This window comes from Triticum dicoccoides, chromosome 4A, assembly GCF_002162155.2.
Source record: "Triticum dicoccoides isolate Atlit2015 ecotype Zavitan chromosome 4A, WEW_v2.0, whole genome shotgun sequence".
Lineage (NCBI taxonomy): Eukaryota > Viridiplantae > Streptophyta > Magnoliopsida > Poales > Poaceae > Triticum > Triticum dicoccoides.
Window position 1 is genome coordinate 81,363,514 of NC_041386.1, and position 18,304 is coordinate 81,381,817.

General features: G+C 44.2%; 1 protein-coding gene across 1 annotated transcript in view; it reads right to left on the reverse strand.

Moving 5' to 3' along the window:
- The window catches only part of LOC119283424 (brefeldin A-inhibited guanine nucleotide-exchange protein 2-like), a 9,283-nt gene extending 9,096 nt beyond the window's left edge, over nt 1-187 (reverse strand). Inside the window, exon 1 of the mRNA XM_037562978.1 lies at nt 4-187. Within this exon, the coding sequence (XP_037418875.1) occupies nt 4-99 (96 nt within the window). The 5' untranslated portion in view covers nt 100-187. The remainder of the gene's footprint in view (nt 1-3) is intronic.
- Between the last annotated feature and the right edge of the window lie 18,117 nt (nt 188-18,304).

Below are 18,304 nucleotides of genomic sequence, written 5' to 3' on the forward strand. Positions count from 1 at the left end.
CACGAGCTTCTCGAGGAAAGGCACGAAGGCCTCGACGAGGCGCGGGTCGGACTCCGGCGAGGACAGCGGCGGCGGCGCCGCTGCGGCCGCGGAGGCCATTATTCCTCTAGGGATTTCGGTGGCCGCGGCTGTGCCGCGCCGGGTGGATCTGGATCTGGGCTGGGCGGGGCGGGGGAGGGGAGTGACGGGTCCGGTGCTGGGGTTTGAGGTGGTTCGGATCGGCGAGTGGGGCGAAGAAGGGGAGAGATGTTCGCGTGCGTAGATTTGCGAGGAATGCACCTGATCGATTAGCTGTCGATGACTGGTGGGAACGAGCGTGTGTGGGACCCACTTGTCGGTGTCATATTAGTGGTGATCTGCGTGTTCAGAGAGGCTACGCGGGCGATCGAGGCAACAAAGTGATGGGAGTGAGCTCAACGACGATGACATACATAGCGGGGGGGCAGGTGGCAGGGGTACAGTCCTTGCTGGGCTGGGCTAAAGTTGACTTTTAGGATACGGGCCGGATTTGCATTTCTCGAGAATCATGGGCCTCGTTACTAGAAGGCCGAGCTCGGTTGATACACTCTACTGGGCCATATTTTGCAACCAATTAAAATACAGCTAGTCCAGCCCACTCTGTATATGCACCCCTGGGCGGCATATTTCCCTAAAAAAACTATGGGTGGCATACTTTTTTTTTTGAATTGTTTGGATTGCTTACCCACATGTGTCACGTGGTCTGGGCGGCATACTTAAGGAGGTGTTTGGTTCGACAATGGGTAACGCAACCGTAATCGTAAACAGGTCACCCTGGCAATGTAAACGGTATGTGCAATTTTTTAAACATGTTGGTTCAACTCCAAAATTGGACTGTAATCAATTGTGTCGTTTGGTGATGTGTAGCTCCGAACTGAAAGTCTAAAACAGTGAGACTACCATAGAAATCCGTAGCAGTAGATTCCGGAACGGATCCAAAAATAGCAAAAAAATAAAGAATAAACTGAAGAGCAGAAAGACACAAATCACGGCCGTGGATCCACACCAGAGCCGTCACTTGGTTTTCCACAATCAACAAACATCGACGTTTCTTCACAGCTTGGAGATTGGAACATGTAGATCTGCCATGGTTGGTAGCTCCATGTGTGGAGATGTCGCCACACGAAATAATAGGGCTACAAGGCAGGTCCATGGTTGAGGGGATCGAGGAAGGAGCGAAGTCGTCAAAAGAGAAGACCAAAGCAGAGCGGTTTCGTTATTAGATTATGGTGGGGGTGGGCGGAATGGGCCTTGACCTATGGTGGAACTTGTTTACACGGTATGCGTGTATAGGCCAGATCAATCAAACACATTTTAGGGTAATAAATTGCGGTGTAATCAGATAACGGGCGAAATATTCCCAACCAAACACGTCCTAAGTGTCAAAGTGTCAATCATTCGCACACGGATGCACGGGCTAGCGATCACTTGGGTCGGCCATTTAACATGTACGTTGGTTTCAGCTAGGGAACCTTCTGGAGAATTCCAACTCCAGAACCTGTTTTTTCTGTTTGTTTTATATAATGTTTTAGTTTCTTTTTACTTTCTTTTTTTTGTTTCTTTTTTCCTTTTCTTTTTCGCCTTTCTTTTTTTCTTTTTCAAGTTTCTCTGTCTTTTTTTTGAAAAAAAATCAAACTTTTCGAAAAATGTACTTATTCACAAAAAAACATAATTCAAAAAGTGTTCATGTTTTAAAAAATATTTGTAAATTATAAATATCATCATATTTGAAATGTATGTGTTCTTCAAAAAAATTGTTCATGTTTTCAATTTTCTTTTCACAATTCAAATGATGTTATACTTTTTAAAATAAATCACAGTTTCAAAAAGAATATTTCCAGAAATGTAAGTAATTCAAAAAATTATCAGGTTTTAAAAAATGTGTAGGAATATTAAAAAATTTATTACAATTATTTGAAATTCCAAGAAACCAGAATTTCCAACAAAAATTTTCCCAAAAAAATACTTTTCAAAATATGGGAAAATTTTAAATTCCAAACACTTTTTGAAAATATAAACATTTATTGAATTTGTGGTCAATTTTTTAAAATGTGAACATTTTTAGAGATTCAAATCAAATTGTAAACAGAACACTTTTTGAATTTCGGAACATTTTTTATGAATGCAGATAATGTTTGAATTTTCGAACAATTTTGGAAATTATGGACACTTTTTGAAATTTTGAACATTTTTAAGAAACAACTAAAAATGAAAAAGAAAAAGGAAAAAATAGAAAAGTGAAAACTAGTAAAGAAAAAACAAAAAAAACATGCAACATGCATCATTGATGGGCCGGCCTAGTCGGTCGCTGCCTATTTGAAAGGTGACTATTTGAAAAAGGACCTCCCGGGATATGGTGCTTCACTCGTTCTCAGAAAAGAAAAACCTATCAAGGACTGGTAGCAAATAGCGTGTGTGGGACCCACTTGTCGGTGATATTAGTGGTCAGCTGCATGCTCAAAGAGGCTATGCGGGCGATCGAGGCAACAAAGTGATGGGAGTGAGCTCAACGATGATGACATAGCGGGTGGCACGTGGCAGGGGTACGGTCCTTGTTGGGCTGGGCCAAAGTTGAATTTTATGACACAAGTCGGATTTGCATTTCTTGAGAATCATTGCCCTCATTGCTAGAAGGCCAAGCTCGGTTGATACTCTATTGGGCCACATTTTCCAAGCAATTAGGGCATCTTCGACGTTGACCCGCAAATTTGCTCTGACATCCGTCCGCGGACAAAGGGGACCAGTCCACGGACACTAACGCGGGAGCCGGCCACCCAACGATGCATGCATACATTTCAACCATTTTTAACTAACCGGATGAAATTCATGCAAACATGGCGGATTTCATATAAATCGAACCAACTTCATTACATTTCGGACATGCTTCAACAAAAATCAGAGTTAAGACGACTCTAGAGGTATAATATGGGACATACTTCAACTAATCACCTAGTCTAATGCCGATCGTGACTGATCTCCATTCCCACGACATGGCTACCCTCTGTGGCTTCCACCTCTATGGCCTCCGCCTCCACCATATCTTCCTCATGTCCAGATGCATCGCTCATCGGAGTGGGCATGCTTCAGCCGTAGGGGAAGAGTGCCTATTCCGCTTCCGTGAAGCCAAGGCGGGGGCCGACGATGGTCTACACTAAACCGCGCAAGACACTGGTTGAGTATGTCTGCGACATGGTGGCAATGGCCATTGTGGGACCCAAGCAGTGGTGACCTCCCATGGTCTACTTTTCCTCGGTGATTGCGACTGCGGACATGTTGGCCGCCTCTGCTGGCGGGGCACGGTTCCGCCAACGTTTGCGGCGGATGGCACGGGCGTAGGTACGGGAGGAGTGTGATGACACAATGGCGTCCACGGTGCCCGTGCCACCATGCTCTCCCGCGTGTCGGTGTGGAACAACTGGCCACTCCTCTGCGAGTTGGCTTGGAGTGGTGAGTTGTTGCACCATGGGCCAGCTTGGAGCAACGACTTGCTCCTCCACTTGCCCGCCTGCAGCCTCGCCCACGGCCCCGAGCGGCGAGGGAGGTGGAGTAGCGAGTTGCCTAGCTTGTATCAGGCGGGCTCGGGCAGGCCACCCAACCGACTTTTATGTCGTAGAACCCCTCTTCCTGCTCGCTGGATTCCATGAAGAGTGTGTAGAATATGGTGCAAGGAGGAGATGGGGAGTACAAGTGTGGTGTGGTTCTTGCTCGGCGTTTGGCCTTGTTGAAATAGTAGGCAGAGACGAGGAGCCAACCAGTGTTGTGTTCAATGTCGGTCGGCTGGTAGACGAACGTGTGGCCATAGTAGGTTTCTTGGCACACGCGCGGGTTCAATGGAGGTAGGCGGGCAGTCTGAAGCCGGTTGAATGCGACGGGAAGGCGTGTTCAGCCGGGCGTGTAGTAGGGAGCGCTCTCTCGTCCGACACGCCGCTTCAATGCCGACTCTAGTGAGAGGCCACGTCCGCTCTGGGCCGGCATCAATGCGGAGCGGCCGATCCACACCAGCATGAATACGGGGAGATGGCGCCAGGTGGGAACGCACGCCGGTGAGGAAGGAGGCTTTTTTGGTGGGCCGTGGTAGTTAGGAGCGGGCATGACAACGATATGATACGTCGCCATCGTATCTACTTTTTCAAACTCTTTTGCCATCGTTTTGGACTCTAATTTGCATGATTTGAATGGGACTAACTCGGACGTTGTTTTTAGCAGAATTGCCTTGGTGCTATTTTTGTGCAGAAATAAAAGTTCTCGGAATGGCCTGAAAATTCACGAAGAATATTTTTGGAATAAATAAAAAATATTGGTGAAAGAATCAACCAGGGGGGACCCACCAGCTGTCCACAAGGGTGGGGCGCCTCCCCTAGGGCCTGCTCCCTGCCTTGTGGGTCCCCTGGACCTCCACCGACATCAACTCCAACTCTATATATTCATGTTCGGAGAGAAAAAATCAGAGAGAAGGATTCATCAATACGGAGCCGCCGTCACCCCCTGTTCTTCATCGGGAGGGCAGATCTAGAGTCCGTTTGGGGCTCTGGAGAGGGAAAATCGTCACCATCATCATCACAAACCTTCCTCCATCACAAATGTCATGATACTCACCGCCGTGCGTGAGTAATTCCATCGTAGGCTTGCTGGACGGTGATGGTTTGGATGAGATTTATCATGTAATCGAGTTAGTTTTGTTAGGGTTTGATCCCTAGTATCCACTATGTTCTGAGATTGATGTTGCTATGACTTTTCTATGCTTAATGCTTGTCACTAGGGCCCGAGTGCCATGATTTCAGATCTGAACCTATTATGTTTTCATGAATATATTTGTGTTCTTGATCCACTCTTGCAAGTTGTACACACCTATTACGAGTTATGATCCGCATACCCCCAAGGTGACAATAATTGGGATTTTTTCCGGTGATTACCGTAGTTTGAGGAGTTCATGTATTCACTAAGTGCTAATGCTTTGTTCTGGTTCTCTATTAAAAGGAGACCTTAATATCCCTTGGTTTCCATTAGGACCCCGTTGCCACGGGAGGGTAGGACAAAAGATGTCATGCAAGTTCTTTTCCATAAGCACGTATGACTATATACGGAATACATGCCTACATTATATTGATGAATTGAAGCTAGTTACGTGTCACCCTAGGTTATAACTGTTGCATGATGAATGCCATCCGACATAATTATCCATCACCAATCCATTGCCTACGAGTTCGTTTCATATTGATCCTTGCTAATTTACTTTTCCGTTGCTACTGTTACGATTGTTACAAAACTGCTACTGTTACTTTTGCCACCGTTACCGTTACTTCCATACTACTTTGCTACTAAATACTTTGCTGCAAATATTAAGTATTTCAGGTGTGGTTGAATTGACAACTCAGCTGCTAATACTTGAGAATATTCTTTGGCTCCCCTTGTGCCGAATCATTAAATTTGGGTTGAATACTCTACCCTCGAAAACTATTGCGATCCCCTATACTTGTGGGTTATCAAGACCTTTTTCTAGTGCCGTTGCCGGGGAGCATAGCTCTATTTTCTGAGTCACTTGGGATTTATATCTGTTGATCACTATGAGGAATCTGAAAGACAACAAAACCATGATCTATCCCTCTACTATGAGGGGAGGTAAGGAACTGCCATCTAGCTCTCCACTTGATTCACCTTCTGTTTTGAGTGAGCTTGTGACACCTACACCTACTATTGGTTCTGATATGTCGCATGTTGTTGATGATGCCACTTCTGCTATGCATGATGCTTATGATGATACTACTTCTTTGCTTGATAATACTGTGCCACTAGGTGAATTTCTTGATGAACAACTTGCTAGGGTTAGAGAGAATGAAACTGAAACTGATGAAATTATTGAAACTGAAGATTATGATTCTCCCCCTATAGATGAATTGCCTAAGGTACCTGAGGGTTATATTATGGATGAAGAAACTGCTAGAGACTTTTTTGCTTGCAATGATAGAGAGGATCTTAATAAACTGTTAGCTAAGTTGAAAGAAAAATCTTTGAATGCTAGAATGCAATATGATCCTAAGTTTGCTACTTCACCTATCTTTGTTACTGATAAGGATTAAGAATTCTCTGTCGATCCTGAGTTAATTACTTTGGTTGAATCTGATCCTTTCCATGGTTATGAATCTGAAATTGTTGTGGCACATCTTACTAAGTTGAATGATATAGCCACCCTATTTGCTCATGAGGAAAAAAATCGCTATTACTATATTCTTAAGTTGTTTCCTTTCTCATTAAAGGGTGATGCTAAGATATGGTTTAACTCTCTTGCTCCTGGTTGTGTGCGTAGTCCCCGGAATATGATATATTACTTCTCTGGAAAATATTTTCCTGCTCATAAGAAACAAGTTGCTTTACAGGAAATATTTAACTTTGTGCAAATTGAAGAAGAGAGTCTCCCACAAGTCTAGGGGAGGCTTCTCCAATTACTTAATGCTTTGCCTAATCATCTGATAACCCACAAGTATAGGGGATCAATTGTAGCCTCTTTCGATAAGTAAGAGTGTCGAACCCAACGAGGAGCTAAAGGTAGAACAAATATTCCCTCAAGTTCTATCGACCACCGATATAACTCTACGCACGCTTAACGTTCGCTTTACCTAGAACAAGTATGAAACTAGAAGTACTTTGTAGGTGTAACTGGATAGGTTTGCAAGAATATAAAGAGCACATAAATAAAAACTAGGGGCTGTTTTAGGTAAAGAAGCAATAAAGTAGCATAGCGAGTGTGGAAAAGTGGTGGTAGGAGTTGCTAAATTGTCCCTAAGCAATTGACTACTTACTAGACCGATAGCAAGTTTTATGTGGGAGAGGCCACTGCTAGCATGTCATCCCTGACTTGGAATTCTATGCACTTATGATTGGAACTATTAGCAAGCATCCGCAACTACTAAAGTTCATTAAGGTAAAACCCAACCATAGCATTAAGATATATTGGCCCCCCTTCATCCCCGTGTGCATCAATTTCTATTCTAGGTTGAAGCTTCTATCACTCTTGCCCTCCAATACATAGTCCTTTCAACATACAACTAACCCTGTGGTGTGATCCACGCGCACGCTCATATGATGGGCACCAAAGGACAGCAACATAACCACAAGCAAATTAAACCAATCATAGCAATTCACCAATTACCGATAGGACAACAAAAATCTACTCAGACATCATAGGATGGCAACACATCATTGGATAATAATATGAAGCATAAATCACCATGTTCAAGTAGAGGGTACAATGGGTTGCGGGAGAGTGGACCGCTGTAGATAGATGGGGGAAGGTGATGAAGACGTTGGTGAAGATGACGGAGGTGTTGGTGTAGATCGTTGTCGCGATGATGGCCCCGGTGGCGTTCCGGAGCCACCAGGAGAGAGGGGGAAGAGCCCCCCCTTTTTCTTATTCTTCTTCCTTGACCTTCTCCCTAGGTGGGAGAAGGGTTTACCCTCTGGTCCATGGTCTCCATGGCGGCGGAGGGGCGAGAGCCCCTCCGAGATTGGATCTGTCTCTCTGTCTCTCTCTATTTCTGCATTCCAGATTCTGGCCTTCCGCCGTTTCTTATATTCCCGGGGATCCGTAACTCCGATTGGGCTGAAATTTTAACATGATTTCTATCTGGATATTGGCTTTCTTGCAGCGAAAGAAGGGCACCAGCCGCCTTACGGGGTGGCCACGAGGTCTAGGGGCGCGCCCTCCTGCCTCGTGCCCCCCTCGGGCATCATCTCACGTTGATTCTTCTTCCCAAAAATCACATATATTCCAAAAAAAATCTTCGTCAGTTTTTATCCTGTTTGGAGTCCGTTTGATATGGATTTTCTGCGAAACAAAAAACATGCAACAAACAGGAACTGGCACTGGGCACTGGATCAATATGTTAGTCCCCAAAAATAGTATAACAAGTTGCCAAAAGTATATGAAAGTTGTATAATATTGGCATGGAACAATCAAAATTATAGATACAACGGAGACGTATCATCATCCTCTCAAGAAAAATGAAGTACTTGATATCTTTTATAATGGACTAACCGATGCTTCTAGGGACCATGTGTTGGTTGTGTTTTCAGGGAACGAACTATTGAGCAAGCTGGAAAACTATTGAATAATATATTGAGCAATGATAATGATTGGACTCTTCCCGAACCACCTCCTAAGCCAACTCCGAAGAAAAGAAGTATTCTATTTCTCAATCCTGAAGATATGCAAGAGGCAAAGAAATCTATGAAAGAAAAAGGTATTAAAACTGAAGATGTTAAGAATTTACTGCCTATTGAAGAGATATATGGTCTTAATTGCCGACACGGGTAGTGGAGGTAAAATCTCTCTATAGATTTGATGAAGGTGATTTTCCTTATAATAAGTCTGCTAGTCAATGCTTGGATGAGTTTGATAATTTCATTGTTAAACAAGAAAAATTCAATGCTTATGTTAGTAGACAATTGAAACACAATGCTTATATGCTTGAACGCTTGGGTGATTATATGAGTAGAACTATTAGTGATCTTAAGCTTATCAGTAAACATGCTTTTTATGGTGAAAACTCAAGTAGACAAGTACTTAAGGCACAGGATGATTTGCTCAATGATTTGAATAGCAAGAACAATGATCGTGCTGTTAGGGTTATGACTAGAGGTGGTAAAATGACCCAGGAACCTTTGTATCTTGAGGGACATCCTAAGATAATTGAGCAAGATTCTCAGAGAGTTAATGCTGATGCACCTAGTCCTCCTAAAAGAAGAGGAAAAATGATAGGACTTTGCATGCTTCTAGTGAAGCTGTTATAGACACCCCCGAGAATCCCAATGATATTTCTATCTCTGATGCTGAGACACAATCTGGCAATGAGCATGAACCTAGTGATAATGTTAATGATGATGATCATGTTGATGCTCAACCTAGTAATGATAATGATGATGATCATGTTGATGCTCAACCTAGTAATGATAATGATGTGGAGATTGAACGTGGTGTTGATCTTGATAACCCACAATCTAAGAATCAATGTTATGATAAGAGAGACTTTGTTGCTAGGAAGCATGGTAAATAAAGAGAACCACGGGTTCAGAAACCCATGTCCTTTCCTTCTAAACCATCCAATAAAAAGGATGATGAGGATTTTGAGCGCTTTGTTGAAATGCTTAGACTTGTCTTTTTGCGTATGCGTTTGACTGATATTCTGAAAATGTCTCCTTATGCTAAGTATATGAAAGAAATTGTTACAAATAAAAGAAAGATACCGGAAACTGAAATTTCCACCATGCTTGCTAATTATACTTTTAAGGGTGGAATACCAAAGAAACTTGGGGATCCAGGAATACCAACTATACCATGCTCCATTAAAAGAAACTATGTTAAAACTGCTTTATGTGATCTTGGAGCCGGTGTTAGTGTTATACCTTTCTCTTTGTATCGTAGACTTGAATTGAATAAGTTGGCACCTACTAAAATCTCTTTGCAAATGGCTGATAAATCAACTGCTATGCCCATCGGTATTTGTGAGGATGTGCCTGTTGTGGTTGCAAACGTTACTATCTTAATGGACTTTGTTATTCTTGATATCCCCAAGGACGCTAGTATGTCGATCATCCTTGGTAGACCCTTTTTGAACACTGTAGGAGCTGTTATTGATTGCAACAAGGGCAATGTCACTTTTCATGTTAATGGTAATGAGCATACGGTACACTTTTCGGAGAAACGATCTCAAGTTCATAGCATCAATTCTATTGGAAAAATCTCAACTATTGCTATTGGAGGCTTTGAATTTCCTCTTCCTACTGCCAAAAAGAAATATGATATTCTTATTGTTGGGGATATGCATATCCTCGTTGAGGTAACCTAGTGTTATTCGAAAATTCTCCGGTTTCATGTCATTCGGAAGAAGTTTGTTAATAAGACTTGATCAACCTTGTTAATGGATTCCTTTTGATAGGCGTGAGATGGATGAATTTAGAAAGCACAACTTTTTGTACCCACTTTTTTACTTTCTGTTATTTGGAATAAATAAAGCAAAATAGTATTATTTGTCTGTTTTCTGAATTATCCATGCAATTAAAGATGTCCCGAAAATAAAAGTTCTACAAATGCCCTGAGAATTTAGTATGACTTTTTATAGAATATTTGAGAATTTTTGGCACTGAGAACACACCAGGGGGTTGCACCAGTGGACCACAAGGGTGGAGGGCACGCCTGCCTTGTGGGTCCCACGTGGGCCCCCCTCACTTATTCCGGCACCCATCCACTTCGTCTTCCTCCAGAAAAAATCATCCCATTGCTCAAACCCGTGTTCTTGCTCATCTTGCTGCCATTTTCGATCTCCTTGTGCGAAGCTCCATTTTGCAAAACTGTTTTGGGAGATTGTTCTTTGGTATGTGACTCCTCCAATGGTCCAATTAGTTTTTGTTCTAGTGCTTTATATTTTGCAAATTTTTGCTGTTGTGGTTACCTTGTTCTTGAGCTTGCATGTCAAATTTATATGGTCCAAAGTAGTTTTGATGCATGATAGAGCCTCTAGGCACTTGTAGAAGTAGTTGTTATCAATTTTGTTGAGTTTTTTTCACTTTTATTTTGAGTCACTAAAAAATTCAGAAATTTTCAAAGGAAAGAAATAGTGAAAAGATGTTCGAGAGGCTCTTCAAGCTGGGGCTCAAAGGAAAATGAAAATGAAGAGAAGAAGAAGCCCAAGTATAACCTTCCTCGCACCGCGGAGGTTCGGTTGTGTGAATGGCCAAGTGATGCATTCTTGAGGGCGGCCGGAATTTATGATGATTTCTATTATGTGGCCAAGAATGTAGACATCACCGACTTCCTCAACGATAAGCGTGATCAATACCACCGACTCACTAATACTTTTATGCAAAAATCTCATTTTCATGCTAGGAAATCACCACCCACGGTAGAGTTTCATTTATATGATGAGCATAAGGAGATGGCGTTTTATGACTTTTGTGAGGTTTGGGCAGCATCAATGAACCATGTCCTAGTGATGAGGACGATTTTATTAATGAAGTTACCGTAGGGGAAAGGAGAAGGGTGTCGGAAGTGAGAGTGGCTACTTTACATTTTTCCTGTTTTGCGCTATTACTCATTATTTGCTGGGAGATGTTTGATTGGTCATGGGAAGAGTGGAGGCCTTAGTGCCCCTGGCCTCGCTAGTTTGCTTCATGCTTTACTTCGTGATAGAACTTTTAGTTTGGGCGCTATTGTTGCTCAACAGTTGAGTTTAAACTGTTCGAGGGGTACTATCTTTGGAGGTATCTATGCCTCACGCCTTGCTAGACGCTTCGAGATACCCATTAGGCACGATGAGGAAGAGGATATGTTGCTACCCACTAGATACTTATATTATGACAATATGGTAGCACATGATTTTATTAGTGATGATAAGGACAAGAGACTTATTTATAATCTGGTATTCAGCCAAAAGAGTTGTCAGATTATTACTTTGATTGCACCTTGTTTGTTTGATATTCATTCAGGCAGGTACCTCATTTTTCTCGAGGACATTTATGCATACTAGGAGCGGATGCGATCCCTAGTTCCTGAGCCAGAGTCATCACCTGATCCGTATCAGGAGTCTATTTATCAGTGGGAGACACAGGAACTCGCCAACCAGTGGAACCCCTAGGATCCTCATCAGTACCCAGGAGAGGGGCACTTTGATCCATGGGCATAGACCAACTTAGACCAAAAGCCTAAGCTTGGGGGAGTACGTATTTCTCACCGACATTACATTCATGCTCACACACTCATTTCAGTTGTCGGTGTTCATACTTTTTCATTGTATTATCCATGCTGGTTTATTTTCTTTTTCCCGCTCTCTTCTTGTGTGTTTGAAAAACTTTGAGAAAAATCCAAAAAAATTAGTGTAGTTTCTTTTCAGGTTTCCTTTCCATGTTTAGTAGTAGTAGTAGTATTAAAAGAAAACACAAAAAGTTTTATCGTTCTTCTTTTGCTTGTTGGGAGCTTTCCCATGTAAATAGTTTTTCTCGTTCTTGTTTTTACTTCCTTTAGAAAAACAAAAACTCCAAAAACATTTCAGTGTGTTTCTTTGAAATTCTTTTTCCTTTCTTTGAGTCGAGAGGAGAGGACCACGATGAAAATGTTGAGTGGCTCTCATATGCATTATTGTTGATCTAACAGAGAGCCCATATTACCTTGTCTTGTCCTTTGAATAAATGTTTGCAGATTCCATCTTAGTCCAATGCATGTGCACGCTTATTATTATCCGCATTGTTCAGTCATGCAAGTGAAAGGCGATAATTACGATATTTGATGAAATGATTGAGATGAGGAAAAGCTGGTATGAACTCGACCTATCTTGTTTTTGTAAATATGATTAGTTCATCGTTCTTGATTTAGCCCATTATGAATGAAACATGTTTGCAATGACAAGTAGAGATTATAGTTACTCATGCCATGCTTAATTAGCTAGGAGTTTATAATGGTTTACCTTGCGTGCCAACATGCTTTTAAAATGGTTGTGATGTGGTATGATAGGATGGTATCCTCCTTTGAATGATTGAAGTGGCTTGACTTGGCACATGTTCACAAATGTAGTTGAAACAAAATCAACATAGCCTCCATGATATTTATGTTCATGGTGATTTATATCCCACTCATGCTTGCACTCAATGTTGGTTAATCTCAATGCATGTTTATGACTGTTGTCGCTCTCTAGTTGGTCGCTCCTCAATCTTTTGCTAGTCTTCACTTGTACTAAGTGGGATTACTGCTTGTGCATCCACTTCCATAAACCCAAAGTTGTTCCATATGGGTCCACCATACCTACCTATATGCGGCATTTACTTGCCGCTCCAAGTAAATTTGCATGTGCCAAACTCTAAACCTTCAAATAATAATCTGTTTTGTATGCCCAAATCGCTCATGTAGCGATTGGGGGCTATCAGTATCTTCCATGCTAGGTGGGTTATTCTTACGATGAGTGAACTCCACTTGTCATTCACGAGAAATGGCTGGTATTTGGGATGCTCAGTTCCATGCTCAAATCAATTCAAAATATAACTTCAAACAAAACTCCCCTGGGACTGTTGTTTGTATGGATGGTACCCGTTGTTTCGAACTAGCCGTGGAGTGTGCTTGTGAGTGGAGGGGAGTAAAAACTTTACCATTCTGTTTGGGAACCTCCTATAATGTATCTAGTATGGAAGATACCAAGATGTCTTGGTTGTTATGTTGATAATGAAAGCATACCGCTCAAAATATTATTCATCTCTGTTTCAAAAGCTCGAGCTCTGGCACCTCTGCAAATCCCTGCTTCCCTCTGCGAAGGGCCTATCTATTTACTTGTATTGCTGAGTCATCGTCCTCTTATAAAAAGCACCAGTTAGAGAGCACCACTGTCATTTGTATGCTTTGTTATTAATTGATATTGAGTATGACTATGACTGGATCTCTTTTACCGTGAATTACAATGTCTAGTTAGTCCTTGATCTTTAGGGGTGCTCTACATTTATGTTTTGCGGTCTTAGAAAGGGCTAGCGAGATACCATTTTGTTATATCATATCATGATTGTTTTGGAAAGGTGTTGTCATCCGAGATTTATTATCATTACTCGCTAGTTGATTATGCCATTGATATGAGTAAATATGAGACCTAAATGTTATTATGAATATGGTTAGTTCATAATCTTTTCTGAAACCTAAATGCTGGCTTTACATATTTGCAACAACAAGATCAAATAGAGTTTGTAGAAGTTTTTCTTTATCACTTCCAGTTTGTCAACTGAATTGCTTAAGGACGAGCAATGGGTTAAGCTTGGGGGAGTTTATACGTCTCCATCGTATCTACTTTTCCAAACTCTTTTACCCTTGCTTTAGACTCTAATTTGCATGATTTGAATGGAACTAACCCGGACTGACGTTGTTTTCAGCAGAATTGCCTTGGTGTTATTTTTGTGCAGAAATAAAAGTTCTCGGAATGGCCTAAAAATTCACGGAGAATATTTTTGGAATAAATAAAAAATATCAGTGAAAGAATCAACCAGAGGGGACCCACCAGCTGTCCACAAGGGGGGCGCCCTCCCTAGGGCGCGCTACTACCTCTTGAGCATGCGTTGGTTTTCCCTTGAAGAGGAAAGGGTGATGCAGCAAAGTAGCGTAAGTATTTCCCTCAGTTTTTGAGAACCAAGGTATCAATCCAGTATGAGATAACATGCAAGTCACCTAGTACCTGCACAAACAATCAAGAACCTTGCAACCAACGCGATAAAGGGGTTGTCAATCCCTTCACAGTCACTCGCAAAAGTGAGATCTGATAAAGATAATAAGATAAATATTTTTTGTATTTTTGTTGTATAGATTGGAAAGTAAAGATTGCAAAATAGTAAATGATATGCGATGTAAATAAAGAGATGCAATGTAATAAGAAAGAGACCCGGGGCCATAGGTTTCACTAGTGGATTCTCTCATGATAGCATGTATTACGGTGGGTGAACAAATTACTGCCGAGCAATTGATAGAAGAGCACATAGTTATGAGAATATCTAGGCAATGATTATGAATATAGGCATCACGTCCATGTTAAGTAGACCGAAACGATTCTGCATCTACTACTATTACTCCACACATCGACCGCTATCCAGCATGCATCTAGAGTATTAAGTTCATAAGAACAGAGTAACGCTTTAAGCAAGATGACATGATGTAGAGGGATAAACTCAAGCAATATGATATAAACCCCATCTTTTTATCCTCGATGGCAACAATACAATACGTACCTTGTTGCCCCTACTGTCACTGGGAAAGGACACTACAAGATTGAACCCAAAGCTAAGCATTTCTCCCATTGCAAGAAAGATCAATCTAGTAGGCCAAACTAAACCGATAACTCGAAGAGACTTGCAAAGATATCAAATCATACATATAAGAATTCAGAGAAGAACCAAATATTATTCATAGATAAACTTGATCATAAATCCACAATTCATCGGATCTCGGTAAACACACCGCAAAAAGTATTACATCGAATAGATCTCCAAGAACATCGAGGAGAACTTTGTATTGAGAACCAAAGAGAGAGAAGAAGCCATCTAGCTAATAACTATGGACTCGAAGGTCTATGGTAAACTACTCACACATCATTGGAGAGGCTATGGTGTTAATGTAGAAGCCCTCTGTGATCGAATCCCCCTCCGGCAGATCGCCGGAAAAGGCCCCAGATGGGATCTCACGGGTACAGAAGGTTGTGGCGGTGGAAAAGTGGTTTTGTGGCTCCCCCTGATGTTTTTAGGATATAAGAGTATATATAGGCGAAAGAAGTACGTCGGTGGAGCTTCGTGGGGCCCACGAGGGTGGGGGCGCGCCTACCCCTTGGGCACGCCCTCCTGCCTCGTTGGAGCCTCACGGAGTTCCAGACTTCCACTCCAAGTCTCCTGGTTTGCGTTTGTTCCAAGAAAGATCCTCGCGAAGGTTTCGTTCCATTTGGATTCCGTTTGATATTCCTTTTCTGCGAAACACTAAAATAGGCAAAAAAACAGAAACTCGCACTGGGCCTCCGGTTAATAGGTTAGTCCCAAAAATCCCAAAAGTAATATAAAAGAGCATATTAAAGCCCATCACTACAAAAAAAAGACACATCCGTGACATTTTGGGCCGAACGAATTTTTTTCTGTCATACATATGACACTTCTATGACGATAATTGTGACAAAACCCGGTATCATCATAGATGTGGTGGGCTCCTACTTCTATGACAAAAAATCATGACGGAAAATGGGCTTTTCGTCCTGGGCGGGCCGGAGACGCAGCTGCATGACATTTTTTGGGCCGTCCATGACGGAAAAAACCATGGTAGAACCGAGGGGGGGATTTCGGGGAGTTCCCGGTTACGGTGGGAGGTCGGTGGCCGAGCGATGCGCGTTTCTCTCGTAGATGTACGCGCGTGTGTGCGAGGCGTTGGCTCTAACTGAACCCGAGCGAGGCATTGGGCTCTAACTGAACCCGAGCGATTGCACTACAGGCTACGCGTTACTGAACCCGAGCGATCGATCGATGGCTGTTAACTGAACCCGATCGAGCGATTCCTTCGCTACTGCTGCTAACTGAAGCCGATCGATGCTGCCTCTGGGATGAACAGTGAGCGTTGCGGGGGGGTTTGGATGAATAGTGAGCGGTGGCGTTGCCTCTGGATGAACAGGACCCCGTGGTGTGGTGGAGGGCTGGATGAACAGTAGACGGTGGAGGGGTGCCCGTGGAGGGGTGGTTGAACAGGACCCCGTGGTGTGGAGGGCTGGATGAACAGTAGACAGTGGAGGGGTGGTTGAACAGTAGCCGGTGGAGGAGCGCGCGGTGGAGGCTCGATGAACAGGAGCCCGTGGAGGCTGGAGGAGGTCGAGGTAGCCCGTGGAGGCTGGAGGAGGTCGACGGTGGAGATGAACAGTATCCCGTGGAGTCCCGTTTTGCGGTACGCCACACCCCTCCCGATGAACAGGACCCCCGTTTTTGACCGTAGGAGGTCCGTTTCGTCCGTTTTGCGGTACACCACACCCCTCACGATCAATAGGACCCCTGTTTCGACCGTAGGAGGTCCGTTTCGTCCGTTTTGCGGTACGCCACACCCCTCCCGATCAATAGGACCCCCGTTTCGACCGTAGGAGGTACGTTTCCTCTGTTTTGCGGTATGCCAGACCCCTCCCGATCAACAGGACCCCGTTCCGAACGTAGGAGGTTTGTTTCCTCCATTGTGCGGTATGCCAGGCCTCGTTTCCATCGCCTATTCCGTCCAAGCCCTCCTGATGAACACGACCACGCATTCCGTTCCGACCCAGCCGGTTGGCTCCCACGCATTATGTTGCCTCCCGATGAACACAACGCATTCTGTTGCCTCCCCATGAACACGACGACGACGTTGTTTCTCCGTTCCGACCCAGCCATGTACATGAGCCCTGGCCGTACATATGCGCGAGTAGGCGTTTGAGACCTCGCCCGTATGTACACATACGTGGCCGTATTTTCTTTATTGCACCCTGGCCGCTGTATGTATGAGTACATGCTACGCGCGCGCCTCTTCTACGACACATACGTGCCTCTACTACGACACGTGCGCGCCTCTACATCCACCAGTATATATGTACGTACACGTTCGCGACCAGAATGACAATGCTATGTACGCTTCAACCAGGTGGGTCCTGACTGTCAGGACTTCCTTGCCTGCAAAGATGTAGCTGGTGGGTCCCAACAGTCAGGGGGGCGAATCGTTTTTTGCCTGGACGCACTTCCTTGCGTGCGAAGATGTAGCTGGTGGGTCCCAACAGTTAGGGGGAAATGTTTTTTTTCACGAAATACAGTGGCCCGTCCGGTGGGTCCTAGCTGTCAGATGGAGGAATCATTATTTTCCGCATAATAAGGAGGGGCTTCCTTGCTGCGGCCGTGGACCCAGCTGTCAGCCTCTCCACGTATAATCCACGTCCGATGGAAGTCGTTCCTTGACCACGCCGCGCCGAAAGCACCAGGGCGGTGGACGACGGCGAGGCCTAGGAAGGGGACGACGGGGAGCCAGGGAAGACGCGGCAGTGGAAGCTCGCGCGGAGAGGAGCACGAGGGTTCACTGGTTCGGCTGCGGTGTGAGGCTGCCGTCGCCGCAGGGCCTGGCCAGCGGTGGGAATAGTAGGGGGCGGTGAGGCCTCCGCGGCAGCACAGCCGGCCACGGGAGGCAGGAGCATGCGGCACGACCGACGTTGCTTTGGGCGGCTGGAGCAAGAAGACCAGAGGTTGAAGAAGCACTACGGCCGTTGGATGGACATCGTACGGTCACTAGAGCTAGAATCGTTCATATTGACTAAAGTTGACAAAGACCCTCGTCCAATCAACTTAGTAGGCCCACAAGTCAGCCTCCCACCATGGTGAGTCCCAGCTAGCAGGGGGTATTCATTTTTTTGTGCGTAATAAGGAGGCACTTTCGGTGGGTCTGAGCTGACAGCAGGGGGAACGTTTTTTTCACGAAATACGCTGGCCTGTCCGGTGGGTCCCAGCAGTCAGGGGGGAAACGTTTTTTTGCGAAATAAGGTGGCCCGTCCGGTGGGTCCCTTCTGTCAGGTGGAGGAATAATTATTTTGCGCGTAATAAGGAGGCACTTCCTTGCGGCCGCCTGGACCCAGCTGTCAGCCTCTCCACGTACAGTACTCTTCCGATGGAAGTCGGTCGTTGACCATGTTGACCACGCCGCGTCGAGAGCACCAGGGCGGTGGTCTGGACGACGGCGAGGCCTAGGAAGGGGACGACACAGAGCCGGGGAAGACGCAGCAGTGGAAGCCCGCGTGGAGAGGAG